The following is a 14914-nucleotide window of genomic DNA, read 5'->3' as shown; positions in this document are numbered from 1 at the left end:
AACGGGTTTTTTCTCACTGCATTGTCATGCCTTCGAGCGAGTGTTCATGGTCGTTGGCCTTAGGTGAGGGTTTTTCCCAGATCGAAAGACGAATGTATCCTGATAAGGTGAATTTAGCCAGTAGCTCATTTGGAGGATTTGTTGGCCGTTCAAAAAAAAATATTTCATTAAAATATATAACATACACATATAACACATATATATTGCGTTTTCTTTATTTTTCACCCGTGTATAACACGGACTACTAACCCAGTTTTTAATAAACTAATAGATACACCTGAACCCACTTATTACCTATTACCCAACAGGTAATTCCCTGATAGAAACCCAACAGACTTGGGACAAGATTTTATAAACGGAAATGTGGCTGGAAATTGGGATTGCCTAAACCCGTCCCGTTCGAAAACCCAGTTTAAAACGTGTGGACACACATCCTCTCTTCTTATTGACTTATTCACCATACTTTCAGCTCAAGTTACTCTACTTAAACCTTCAATCCGCGTTTTCACAGCTATTTACACTTTACTGTTTCAAAACCTTCAATTCACCAGCTTCCATGGCGGTTTCTAGAGAGAGAAACAATAACCATTGCTTTCCGCATTTTCCATCTATTATTATTATTATTAATTCATGCGTGCAAGCTAAACCCAAAACCTTCATTTCATCATCATCTTAACTGTTTCATTCTTATTTCTCCACAAATTATTTAATAATCATCAATTCCCATCATGGGTTTTTAAATTCAAGTTTCATTTCACAAACCCATCAATTAGTTTACATCCAATTGTTATATTTGCAGGTTTTTTTCTCATGTTTTATTGTTGCACACCAACTGTTTGTGTTATTGTCTAGCTGAAACTTTGGTTTGTTAATAATAATATGGGAGCCCATGTAAGCAAGAAGTTTGCGGGTGGTGCTTCGAGTTCAACATCAATGGCTTTGAAGGATACACAACAGATTATTACAGAGCTTAATGCGTATGAAGCTGCTTGCAAATCAGATGCTGATTTGCAATTGTTTGATACTGCGTTACACGCGCGTGCCAATAATGTGATTAATAGTTTGGCGGTGGGGGTTGAGGTTCGGGCGTTATCGTTTGACTCGTTGAAGGAAGTTACGGAGTGTTTGTTGGAGATGAATCAAGAGGTTGTGAAGGTTATCTTGCATTGTAAGAAGGATATATGGAAGAATCAAGAGTTGTTTGAATTGGTGGAGGAGTATTTTGAGAATAGTCTTCAGACGGTGGATTTCTGTTCGGCGTTGGATAAGTGTTTGAAACGGATTCGAGGGAGCCAGTTGTTGATTCTTGTGGCGTTGCAGCATCTTGATGAAGATGAAGGTGTGGAGGAGAATAGGTATGAGAAGACTCTTGAGGATTTGAAGAGTTTTAAAGAGGCGGGTGATCCGTTTACGGATGAATTTTATAAGATTTTTCATTCGGTCTATAGACAACAAATGGTGATGCTTGAGAAATTACAGGCGAAGAAGATGAAATTGGATAAGAAAGTGAAGTATATTCATACGTGGAGGAAATTGTCGTCGGTTATCTTTGTGGCTACTTTTGCCGCGGTGTTGATATGCTCTGTGGTGGCGGCTGCGATAGCTGCACCGCCAGTGGCTGCTGCTCTTGCGGCAGCCACTGCGATCCCTCTGGGATCGACTGGGAAGTGGATCAACACTCTTTTGAAAAACTATGAGAATGTGATTAAAGGGCAAAAGGAGATAATTAGCTCGATGCAGGTCGGAGGCTTTGTGGCGATTAGGGACCTTGACTCGATTAGGGTCCTTGTTGACCGACTTCAAATGGATATAGAGGAGTTAATGAAGAATGCCGATCACGTGATTGAAGGTGATGAAATGGTGAAAGTTGCAATTGATGAGATTAAGATAAAGTTGAACTCGTTTATGAAAAATGTGGACGATTTAGGGATGCAGGTGGATAATTGTAGTCGTGATGTCAGACGGGCTAGGACCGTTGTCTTGCAAAGGATCATCAAACCGCCACAACATCAGTGAAAGCCTTCGGTATGACCGTCGAATCCCATATGCTTAAACTTCAATTTGCTCATTCATGTGTTCATTTGTTTTCTAATATAACTATATCATAGTGTTGTTATGTTATTTGTTAAAGCTTATAATGACATAGTGTGCTATTTTATCCTTTAAATGTGAAGGCAAAAACTATGTTGCAACTTTTATTTCCGAATGGTTATGGCGAATCGACACATTTACTGTATATCTTACAACATAAAGACGAGCCACAACCGAATATTAAGCAAATGTATGCTTCAACATATGAACTTTATACTTAGATTATCTTGTTAAATAAAACACTAACCTACACGACTTGCAAGGATTCTTCGCGTTTAATCTCAAACACCTTCTTAAGAACATCTTCAACAGCCTACACAAAGTCCAATTTCAACGAATTAAATACATGAAAATCAACAAATTCGAAATTAAAGTTCATAAAGTAAGACTTACCTTGTCAGGAGTAGATGCACCGGATGTGATACCGATAGTCACATGGCCCTTCGGTAGCCAGTTTTCTTTTTCAACTAACTCGCCGTGCTGTTAAGAACGAGACAACAGCACGGGACGTTAAAAATGTAATTACATTACAAGAGAATAAATTAATAGTATAGTTTCTAGTGTTTTTACCATTGTCTTATAGGCTATGCGGTTTCCGGGACCCACTCTCTCTACGGTGTCGATCCAATAAGATGGAATACCCTGCTCCTCGGGGATCTCTTGTAGATGTGAAGTATTGCTTGAGTTCCACCCGCCAACTACTAACATAAGATCCATCTTTTCGTTCACTAATTTATACATAGCATCTTGTCGCTCCTAAAAAAATGATATAATATATTAAATGAAGATCATAACGGTAGCAATTTTAACCCCCGTTTACTTGTGAATGGATCGTTTCTGGTTACATATTAGATTAATTTCATATATATCCCGTGAAAAGTTCAATAGTTATCATATTTATCACTTTTAAACACCAAAATTTTCATAATTAGTGTACTGTTTTAGGTCTTATGGGTACTGTTTTATGTCTTACGGGTCAACTCGGTAAAAAAACTACAAAGAAATAGGGTCAACTTGCTTTATGGCTAACAGGTCAATGTATTAAGGAAAGTTAGGTACTTAACTTATTTTGTAATAATATCTTTCTGTGTTTTTTGGTCTAAGGCAATCCGACACATACCAAAAGTTAGTTAAATACCAGCTAGTCTGCTACCCCCCCGCCTATTTTTAAAAGAAGCACTTACTTGAGTAGCGTCGCAGATGGTGTTGAAACTTATGAAGTGTTCGGTGGCATTTTCCACTCCATATTTACTCATCATGGTCCTCTCGACTAATTTCCCTGAAAATATTACAAAAAGTAAAAAAGTAAGCATAGGAAATTGTAATTTCTGGACGATTATTATAATAAATCGAAGAAAATGATACCAACCAATTTCCTCTGTTTCTCCCTTTAACATTGTAGTTTGGTTCGCTACACCAGTTTTGACTAGATCAGTGTCGGGATCAAAACCTTTGGAAACTGCATATTTAAATTTCTGCTAGTATCGAAAAAAGGTTAGAAGTGTGTAGATCTTTAAAACACAGACAACAAATCAATATAAATAGGTTTAATATAGTATATACCTCCAGAAAAGCTTCTTTTGTTGAGCTCGATCCGTTAAGTTTACCACCAAGAATGTAATCACACACATATGTCGCCTAGTCGTGTAGGAAAGAAAACCTTTAGAAGAATATAAAAAAGGAAAAGCCAAAGAAATGAACATTAATAAGCATACCTCATCCATGTTCTTAACAATGACATACTTTCCTGCAAAAGATGCGGTTGCTACAGTTTCCTCATGAGAATATTTACCATGAATTATAGAAGTATAATCCCCCTTTTTATGTTTTTCAACCGACGTCCACGCCTTGTATACCAAACAGAAAGTTTATAACAATGCGAGAACATTGCATAAGGTAAAACCATTAAAGCAAGTAAGCAACTAAATAAAGAAGAAAAGGAAATACCTTTGATACCCAAGGACACGTTGTATCAACTATTTGAACTTGTTTGTTACTCAAAGTCAACATCTCATTTACTGCAGCTCCAAAAGCAGGCAAAATTACAACATCGCCCTTATCAACGACATCAAACTGTTTCTCTCCGTTCTCAATGGGAATGTCTTTAACCTCCATCTCGTCTAGCCTCTATATTGCATGATTCAAGTGTTACTAAATTTGACACAGGAGATAAGACTGCAAATTGATGCTACATTGTAATTTTGATAAGCAGAAGCATATAATCCGCTTTATTGAAATAAGCCAATGCCACTCGATAGCTAAATTGTATGTTTGAAACCACCAAGAATAACCAGTTAAGATTAAGCAATCAAAGTCATCATAATACCTTATTAACAGTAGGATTATGAATAATTTCATTTGTAATCCAAATCTTCTCATCAGGAAACTGTTTCCTTGCTTCATAAGCAATCTGAACCGCACGCTCAACACCCCAGCAAAAGCCATAAGCTTCTGCAAGCTTTATAGTAACATTTCCCCAAGTGTATTCATTATTATTCTCCTTCAGTGTCTTTATAATGTCACCTGGTAGTATGCAAGCACATCAGTAAATCAATAAACAATAATTCTGTTAATCTTAGACAAGAAAGTAGATAAAATAAACTGCAATTCTGCAAATCTATCAATTTAGACAATTTACCTACCAAATACTCGTACATGCAGTATAAGCAGCCAATAAAATCGATAAGCCTAAACTTCAATCTCACAGTAAATCGAAACAATCTGTATGAATCAATCATACCTAACAAGCTATCACAGTAAAATTAATCTATCAATTACTCGAACGTCCAATATGAGCAGCCAATAAGATCAATAAACCTAAATTTTAATCTCACTATAAATCGATACAATCCGTACGAATCAATCATAACTCAAAAGCTATCACAGTTCAATTTATCTACAAACTGCTCGTACATGCAGTATAAGCAGCCGATAAGATCGACAAACCTAAACTTCAATCTCACTATAAATAGATACAATCTGTTCGAATTCATCATACCTAATAAGCTATCACAGCTCAATTTGTCTACCGATTACTAGTACATGCAATATAAACAACGATGAGATCGATAAACCTAAATTTCAATCTCACTGTAAATCGATACAATCCGAAGCTATTGCACATGCAATATAAGCAGCTGATTAGATCGATAAACCTAAACTTCAATCTCACTGTAAATCCATACAATACAAAGCTTTCACAGTTCAATTTCTCTATCAATTACTCGTACATGCAATATAATCTACTGATTATATCAATAAACCTAAATTTCAATCTCAATGTAAATCGATACAGTCTGAAGCTATCAGTTACTCGTACATGCAATACAGTCAACCGATTAGATAGATAAACCTATATTTCCATCTCACTGTAAATAGATGCAATCCGTACAAATCAATCATAGCTATCACAGTTCAATTTATCTAGCAATTTAGCAGCCGATTATATTGATAAACCTAAACATCAATCTCACCGTAAATCAATCCAATCCAAAGCTATCACAGTTCAATTTCTCTATCTATTACTCATACATGCAATATAATCAACCAATAAGATCAATAAACCTAAACTTCAATCTCACTGTAAATCAACACAATCCGTTCGAATCATTGATACTTAACAACCTCTAATAGTTCAATTTATCAATCAATTACTCGTACAAGCAATATACACAATCGATTAGGCGATAAACCTAAATTTCAATCTCACTCTAAATCAATACAATCCGAAGCTATCACAGTTCAATTTCTCTGTCAATTACCCGTACATGCAATATAATCAACCAATTAGATCGATAAACCTAAACTTCAGTCTCACTGTAAACCGACACAATCCGTACAAATTCATCACACCAAACAACTTCTAACAGCTCAATTAATCCACTATCCTGTAACATTTCAACAAAAATCAACTTAATCTTATATCACTTACTCGTATACTCCTGATTCATGAGCTCCAGAGTCTCCTTCTTATGTCCGAATCCTTTCCGGTTATAATTATCACTCCTAGTCAAATTATGCCGGAACACCTTCGCATCGAAATCAGCGCCTCCGGTAACCGTAGAGTCTCCGGCGGAGCACCGGACGGATACCGGCTTCCGGCAGCGGAACAGTTTGACGTCCGGTGAACATCGGTCCGTACAGGTTGAGAACGGAGTGAATCGGAGTGACGCCATTGGCAGTTAGAGTTCCGGTAAGAAGTTTGTTAGGGTTTGAGTTTATATAATAACAATAACAAACGATAATATTATTATTATTATTTATTATTATTATTATTGTTATTATTTTGTTTGATTGAAAGATGGAATCAATTGGCATTTATGCGGTTTTAAGTCTCATTAGAGGCGCAGCAGTCTCGTGTGGAAAATGTTGAAGAGCTGCCAGTGGTCGAGGAAAACGTGGGTGGAATTTTAATGGAAGTGTGACATATTAATATATAATAATAATAATAATAATAATAATAATAATGTTTTATGCGTGTATCTATATTGAAAATAAGCGATTATTATTAGTATGCGTGTTATCAGTGAAGTGAAGTCTCGTTCTGGGTTCATTATTAATGTTGTGTCATATAATGCTGGTTGGATGTTAACTGTATACTCGTTGAGGACTGTGTTAAAGCTGTTTGAGGTTATTATGGTGGAAAGGGGTTTCAATGAATTATCTATTTGAAAAAAAAGTAAATTAAAATAAGAATATAAATTAAAAGATAATTTTTATAATAAAAAAAATATTAAATATCTTTAAAAAATATGGAGAACAGGAGATTGTGGGCTTGCTACCTAGCGTTGTCTGCGATCATGGGCGTATGGGGTTGTCGTTTGCCATTGGGTTGTCTCGGATAGCCGAATTTTATTCGTTGGTCATTTTTAAAAAAGGTAGTATAAGATAATTGGCTTATGGCGCATGACATTGGGGTGATGAGTGAGGGTTGGGATCTTTATGATCCCAGTTTCGAAACCTGATCTAATGGGATTTTCTCATAGTGATGGTTTTTCTTATTGATGGTGTTCCACGGTGCATCAGGATTGAAGCGTCAAAATTAATATGAATGATTGACATCTTGTATTAGAATGACTCGTTCATGTATTGGGAGTAGTTTCAAACGTTGTTTAAAAAAAGTATTATAAAAAAATTTAGTATTTTAGAGAATGAATTACAAGAATGGATGCAATGTGGTACTAACCCACTTAGATGCTGTTTGTTTTTTTTAGAGGTAAAATATTTGCGGTCTGCGGATCACATCTGTAGAAAAAGAGATGGACCAGACCTCTGCAGTCTGCAAGAAGAATACTGCTAAAATAAACTGATAGTGGTGTACAAACTGTGATAGTGGGTGGTTGTGGTGCTGGATGGTGGCGGACAGTGGGTGGTGGCGGACGGTGGTGGTGTATGGTGGCGATGGTGGTAGAAGGCGGTTGTGGTGGGTGGTGGACATGGTAGAAGGTGGTGGGTGGCGGACGGTGGGGGTGGACGGTGGTGGTGGCGGACGACGGGTGGGTGGTGGATGGTGGTGGCGGCGAACGGTGGGTGGTGGTGGTGGATACTGGATAGTGGATGTTGGTAGGGTGTGGTGTTTTAACCCTCTGCAGACCTTAGAAGATCTCAGAAGTGGATATGCCAAGTTTGCACCAAGAAGAGCTTGCGCAGACGTTTTTTTAATGAAACGTGTTTGAGAAAATAAACAGTCTACATATGAAAATATCTGCGCGGCAGAAACAAAAAGCCCGCGAAGACCTCTTTCAAAAAAATAAACAACCCCTTAGTAGACACACATGACTAGAAGAGAAATCAAACTCAAACTTGTGAAATATAGTTATTTAAAAGTATATGTGAAATAGTAGTAGTATTTATCGTTAAAAAAAAGTTCATGAATCGTTTAGTGATGACTAAGAATTATACATATCATCTCAAGTTTTAAGTAAAACATATGTATCGGTTATGAATATTTTAAGAGTGTAAAAAATATTAAACACTTCCAAACAAATGGGCCGATTCTGAATATTTTAATGCCACTATGTCCAACTTGGGGTGTTTAAATGAATAGACTACTTCTATTATATTCATCATATATATAGACAATTAAGGTTTAAAGTGGTAATCAAATTATGGTTTTAGGCGGTTCGTTACGAGCGGGGTTGGGACGTCTTTGGGGTTGAACACCGTCGAGAAGCGCTAACAAAGGGGCGTTGGGGGGGGGGGGTCATAATATGAAAATTATATTCGCTAACCGTTGGTGAATGACGTTAATTAGTTGCACTAAAATTGGCCGTCAAATGAAAGTATTGTATCATAAAAGCCTAAAATAAACTATTCGACCAAAATTGATAATTTTAAAAAACCATGTGGATCAAAACCGAAATTCTCTCAAGATATAATATATGATAGACTAAATTATACATTACACAATATGGAAATAAAAAGTTGTAGAAAATTCATAAATCTCTAAATATTTCTTTTTATACAAAAATAGTAGTTTTACTTTGTTTATATTTTTAACTCTAGTAATGCATAACTGACCATGAGTTAAAACAGGTGGTCTAAAAAACAAACCAACCATCTATAGTTATTGGTCTTAGCTTTTATTTATCTTCATTGTAAAACAAACATAATGTGAAATTTTCCTTACTTGAAATTAATTATTTTATCTAAAGGTATAGGATTTTTTTAGAATAAAAGTGTGAGTTCTAATATTACTTTGAGATGTGATTTCAACTTCTATAACACGATTACCATAATGTATTTTCACATGTTGTATGTGCCACTTTTCTAGTTAATATTTTAAGCAGCATCACTTCAACATTGACTTTTTAGACTAACCTATGACTTGACAACCTTAGATTTTGAAGCCATATAAGTATTAGGAAAGTACAACTTTCTTGTAACATATAATTTTATTTCTAGCAGGTACCATTTGATTAATGGTAATATTTTTCATCTCTCAAAAAACATGGATAACAAAAGGTAGTTCGTTTCATGAACAAACTCATTTTTTTGTGCAAGTATTACTCGTTCACTAAAGAAATATATATTTGAATTATTCAAGAATAAAAGAATATACAGAGTCAGTTTATCGTATGCTTAACAGTGTGCTTAAGTATAACATTTGTATTCCTCGGGTAAGAACTTGTCTTATCCACCTGAAAAACTAAAACGTGCAGTCTAGTATTTATATTTTTTGTGTGGATTTTTAAGATAATGAAGTTAACATAAATGATGAGTTGATTAAAAAATTAAGTAAAAAAAATTGTAAATGGATACTCTTTTAAATCAATCCATGGACCGAAACTCGTTCTAATCATAGTCTGTTTCGTCCTAAACCATGTTTGATCCTTTAATCGATTAAACCCACTCATTTAAATTAACATAAACACTGAGAATCCATAAATATTGAATTTATCTTTTAAAGGTTTGAAAGAAAAAACTTGTAATTTAGTAAACAATCATATATATTTAATAGATTAAAGTTTATTAAATTTTTTAATTTTAAATTAGGCTTGTTCTTCGTCAAATAATATTATTTCTTATACAATATTAATATTAATTAACTAATATAGTATATTTAAAACCTTAATTTTTGAAATAATTATTCAAAATCAACGTGAAAATTGGTTACTTATATAAGCTTAATATTAATAACTAATACAATATATTTATGTATAACAAATATACTTATGTTGGTATTAAAATTTTAAAATCAAGAAATAATTATTAAAAAGAGAAAATGAAAGATTAAAAAGTAAAAGAAGAAATAAATTAAACTATCAATAAGAAAGAAAAATGTATTTAATATGAGAGAGAGGAGGGAAATTTTTGTAAAAATCACTCTAATGTGATGACATGTGACATTAGAAAAACCTTTATTTATTATATTGTGTGTGTGTGTGTGTGTGTGTGTATATCCCTCATTCACTCAATTTCTACAAACATCTCATTCACTTCTTTAAACTTATAAAATTTTCTCCAAAATTATGTCTTCCGACTCATCTTCGACGTCCGACTATTACCCCGATCCCGACTTATATGCTTTTAAATTTAATTTAGTTTGTTTTTTTTATTATTATTGTATTTTATTTTATGGGCATTTACATATTTCCTCTTCCTAAACTTTGAAATTACATATTTCCCCAAACCATGCTTAAAGAGCATTGTACATTGTGCATTAAAAACTTGTATTTTGAGAAAATATGTAATTTCAAAGGTTTAGGAAGGAGAAATATATAAAAAACCCTTTATTTTATTTTGTTGGTTTTTTTGTTTTATGAAAAAAAAAAGTTTAAACCCTCTTAAGACGCTAAACTATAGATGAGCATTATAGTTTGAGGCTTTAAAGCCCTCAGCGTCCACATGACGATGATATGACACTATGAAGGGGCTTTAAAGCCCCCCACCATAGTGAATAACTTAGTAGTTTGACAAATTACAACAGTAAATATTAGTTGAGTATAGATACTCCTAGCATTTATCTTAGACTCACTAAATTAAGAAACATGTGACGTTTGATTGAGAAGTAATTATTAATGAATACTTAAATAATTTACAATATTAGCTACTATCAAATGATGCTATAAATGAATCGAACGAACATATACAAAGGCATGTTTGTGTTTATTCATTTAATTTTAATTGAACACAAAGTCATGAACAACTAATCTTACAAATATTGGTGTTCTCGTTTATTCGTTTACAAAAGGAACATGTTCGTGTTCGTTTAAAATATAGTTGAGCAGTTCATGGCCATGAGGCTATGATGAACAAAATAGGACACTCGCTCACTTGCACCACACTGCACACGCTCTTATACTCTAGACTTGTTTATTACTAGTTCTCGAGTTGCTGCACTTTTTACTTAATTAATAAATCTGAAGCAGGTGAATACTTTTTCCCTCCTGAGGTTTTTGTCGGAGATACTACTAAGGATCAAGGGTTTTTTCTCGCTATATCCTGAGCCGTTGATTGCTTTACATACACACACTTGCAATATTGTGAAGAAATCCTACCTCACCTACAAAGTTTGATCACTAAATTGCTTAGGTAATTTTTGACCAAAACAGTGCCCACATTTTTATATGTAATTTTTAGTTTTATATATACACAAACACATTTTGGTCAGAAATCGGCTGAAAACCTCAATAGAAAAGGCCGACTAAGTCCGATCATTCCTAATTTCAGCCGGATTTGACCACTGACCGACTAATTGGCTGACTAGCCCAAAATTAACCAGTGAAGTGGGGACTAGTGATTAATCATGATTTTTACAACACTGCCCGTAGTCTATCCCTTTCACTTCGATTATCAATTTCCTATCCATTATCGGTATATGCTCTGAAATACTCCTTTTAAGCTTTAACTCATGCTTGAAATGTAATGTTTATGGTGATGTGAACATTTGCCATGGTTACAAAGAGATTTATACATAGTTACTAAAAGTCTCTGCTTCTTATGTCACAATGACCGGTGTCGATAAGTCAATCAACAAGATTTATAAAACTACCTATACTCGCTAGGACAAGTAAGGTGTCGAATCCATTGAAAATCTATTGGAAAGTGCAAATCAGGTTTATTGTTCGCTAACTAATTATACTAAGGGTGGACAGACGATGTCAAGCAATTTGAAAGATGAGTTGATTAATGAAAACACGATTATCTTTTGCTTGTAAACAATTCAAGAAAAGGGTGACAACTCTTCAAGTTCGAAATATGCAATAAACTGAACAACTATAACTCCAATCAATTGGATAATTACATAGACATGATTAGTTAGTTGATGTGCTAAAAGTGGTCTATAAAACTTAACCTAACCTAAACACTCTAGTTTTAAATTTATAAACCTAGACTTTCCTAATGCTACACAACTAGACTAGCAAGTGTACCTATTAACTGTAGTAAAGCCTAATGAAGTCCAGATATCGAACCCAAAAGACACTAGCAACACATAAACTAGACTCTGACTAAGAACTTAATGATTTTACCGATTATACAACTAATTAATTAAAATAAAACTGACATTGGCAGACTTCAACACGATCACCTAAATGAACTCAAAGATAGGGAAAACACTACCTAGGTTTAGAATCCTTCTTGTAACTCTTGGAATTCTCTCGACAATGGAAACTATGATGGAACCGGAATCTTAAAATATGATACCCTTAGACAACCAAGTGGATCCTGATCATTCACTGGATGTGACCTAAAAGGAAATCATAAGGGGTGTGCAAACTTACCACCTGCCAGTCTCTCCAACAATGATAAAGTACCCTAAAGATAGATTACATGCCAATCTCACTATCTCAGTACACTCTAAATTGCGAGGGGGTAACCTACAAACAATCAACAAGATACGGAATTAAAGTAAAACTAGGGAAATATAGGAAAACGTCATGTCAGAGCGTTTAAACATAACACCTAACCTCACAGACAGCCCGGTTGTCTATCACATGTCAGCTATCTAGATAGGTAGAATATAAGTCTTTAACAAATCACCAACCAATATTCCCATGGATTACCTTGTCTAGCAAAACTATAAAAAATCACAAATTGTAACACTCTATAAATTAAGTCTTTTTCCGTACAAACACTAATCATGATTTCTTAACGTTAATTCCCGCATAATTAAATTTTGTTAAGTTTAATCACAACGAGTCTAGCTTTGGCCGCATATGCACGATACATTGCATATAAGTAATTTATTTTTATCTAAATTACCCGACCTTATGGAACTTGCCCAGTGAATACAGACGTTGGTGATAAAACTATTTAAAGAACTCGAATATGATTAAATGAACCAAGAGGGTTGATTCTATGTTTTATGAGTATATTTATAATTATTTTTATAAGATATCAACAACAATATGAAACAAATTGCGAGCGTTCAGTATGTACGTTAAAAATCCTACATTGCATTATACTTTCGGTACATGAACATACGAACGTTTAAGATAATGCCTAACATCTAAACACGTCTAAATTTAAATTCAAGTGATATTATATAACTAGCTTACGGCTAACAATTAATAACAATTAATGAATTTAATTTGCCTTTAAATTCTCAACCCAAATCCTACGGACACTACACTATTCAAATTGTTAGAACAAACTCATGCACACTTTCTTTCATTATTGTTGGAGTAAAATTTAGCAAAGTAAATAAACTATTGAAATTACCAATTCTTTTTAATATATTGCCAAGACAATATTAAATCTCTTATAACTCTTTTAGTCTCTCTCTGGTACAACAATCAACTCAACCATGCTTATTGATTCAAATTCTCAAACTATATACAGTGTACACTCAACATCTTACATCACCTAACCTATTTTCATATACTAGACACTCATACTTGTTGATCTTTATATATCAAAAAAATATATATTCTAGATTACAACAAATTCGAGATCACTTTCTCTTTCTCTTTTGATGCGACAAAACCCAAACCACCCACCCAATTCCATTTCTTAATTTCCACCATTCTTACACTCCAACAATTGTACTTGATTTTGTTTATAGAACCATGCTGCATATAACCAACCACCACTTCAAGAAATAAATCACACAACAAACTTACACACTTTTGTTTGACAACCGGCTACCAAGGAAAATCACCTCTTGTGCATGGAAACAGCCACCATCACCATAATTCGCAAGCGACCACCTTCCACCACCCTATTATAGAACCACCGTACCACCACCCCTCGCCACCGCAGTGCATCACCTAAAGCCACCTTATCATCCGCCACCTTTCTCCCTCTACCACCTCACGCTCACTCTCCTTGTTAATAGCAACCATCAACCGCCGCCTCCACCACCAGCACTCACCATCGGAGCATCACCTAATCATTGCTTCAAAGCCGACCCGAGACACGCTACAGCCCGCTATTAGACCCGAACCCGGCCCGAAGCGCTCTTCGGTCTCTTACCGTAAACCAACCGCGCCGGACAGACTAGCAGTTTTCAATCTAAAGAAACCACAAGGAACATGATGTCGGCAGGCCGATCGAGCATCATGAAGTGGGAACTAGCTCAAGTTTTCTTATTTCGTCGATCATCTCATCCCAAATAAACCCCAATTTTACAGAATTGTGAGCTAATTTCTTCTAAAACTATATTTACATGGTTATAATGTTGTGTTTATGCTAGCTCGAACGCCCGATGATCAAGATACGCATTAATATGTTAAAACATATGCTTAAGTTTACTAAATATGAGTTTGGTTAAAGATTTGAATGAGTTGTAAACTACGATTTTAAAAACATGTTAAAGGAAATTTTGGTGTTTAACTACTAGTTAAAAGAGTTCTTTTTGACAAAAGGATGATTAGGAAATATTAACTTAGATGGCGACTACAAAGTCTTATAAATATAATATAACCTCATGTTATTAAAAATATGGGTTGTTGTATAAAATATTTGTGTACAAGTAGTTTATTTGAAAGGTGGAGAAATAAATTTATAAAAATATATAAAGTTTGAATAAAGAAGTAAAACACGAGTTGTTGGTTAAGAAAGTGGTTATTTGGAAAACTATGTGAAATTAGTGACTTTATGTACAAATAGCCTTGTTGAAAAAGATACATTTAAACAAGTACATGTGACTGTTAATAGCCATATAAACGTATATTTTTAGCCAAAACACGTTTTGTAATTTTGAGTAACAAAATATAAGTTTTTATAAAGTTTTGTGTTGAGATTGCGTTTATGTAGTTTTATAAAAAGCCTAATATGGTGTTGAATAAAAGCTATACATTTTATAGTTAAAAAAGGAAAACATATATTATTTAACGAAAATGAAGATATAGACTTGATAAAATACACATTGAATGGAGAA

General features: G+C 34.3%; 1 protein-coding gene and 1 pseudogene across 1 annotated transcript; one reads left to right on the top strand and one right to left on the bottom strand.

The window, feature by feature from the left end:
* The first annotated feature begins 639 nt into the window (after nucleotides 1–639).
* LOC143583130 (UPF0496 protein At4g34320 pseudogene) lies at nucleotides 640–2016 on the top strand (annotated as a pseudogene).
* Nucleotides 2017–2169: 153 nt separating this feature from the next.
* Nucleotides 2170–6322, bottom strand: LOC143583126 (4-hydroxy-3-methylbut-2-enyl diphosphate reductase, chloroplastic-like). Its single transcript, XM_077065521.1, has 10 exons — nucleotides 6023–6322; nucleotides 4418–4614; nucleotides 4039–4218; nucleotides 3807–3938; nucleotides 3655–3729; nucleotides 3461–3566; nucleotides 3276–3370; nucleotides 2662–2847; nucleotides 2485–2571; nucleotides 2170–2404 (listed from the first exon to the last, which is right to left on the bottom strand). The coding sequence occupies exons 1-10, from the start codon at nucleotides 6264–6266 to the stop codon at nucleotides 2339–2341; spliced, it is 1368 nt and encodes a 455-aa protein (XP_076921636.1). The 5' UTR covers nucleotides 6267–6322; the 3' UTR covers nucleotides 2170–2338.
* Between the last annotated feature and the right edge of the window lie 8592 nt (nucleotides 6323–14914).

This window comes from Bidens hawaiensis, unplaced genomic scaffold, assembly GCF_021521415.1.
Source record: "Bidens hawaiensis isolate Kalapana, Puna unplaced genomic scaffold, B.hawaiensis_p1.1 tig00032146_1, whole genome shotgun sequence".
Lineage (NCBI taxonomy): Eukaryota > Viridiplantae > Streptophyta > Magnoliopsida > Asterales > Asteraceae > Bidens > Bidens hawaiensis.
This window is presented reverse-complemented; position numbering and strand designations above follow the sequence as displayed.

What these genes read in the sequence shown, in the direction of transcription:
- LOC143583126 (XM_077065521.1), bottom strand. Translation starts at nt 6,266, where the DNA reads ATGGCGTCACTCCGATTCACTCCGTTCTCAACCTGTACGGACCGATGT. An exon ending in CGTGTCCTTGGGTATCAAAG is followed by an intron (nt 3,939 to 4,038) that starts GTATTTCCTTTT and finishes TTGGTATACAAG; the next exon opens with GCGTGGACGTCGGTTGAAAA. An exon ending in GGGAGAAACAGAGGAAATTG is followed by an intron (nt 3,371 to 3,460) that starts GTTGGTATCATT and finishes TAATATTTTCAG; the next exon opens with GGAAATTAGTCGAGAGGACC.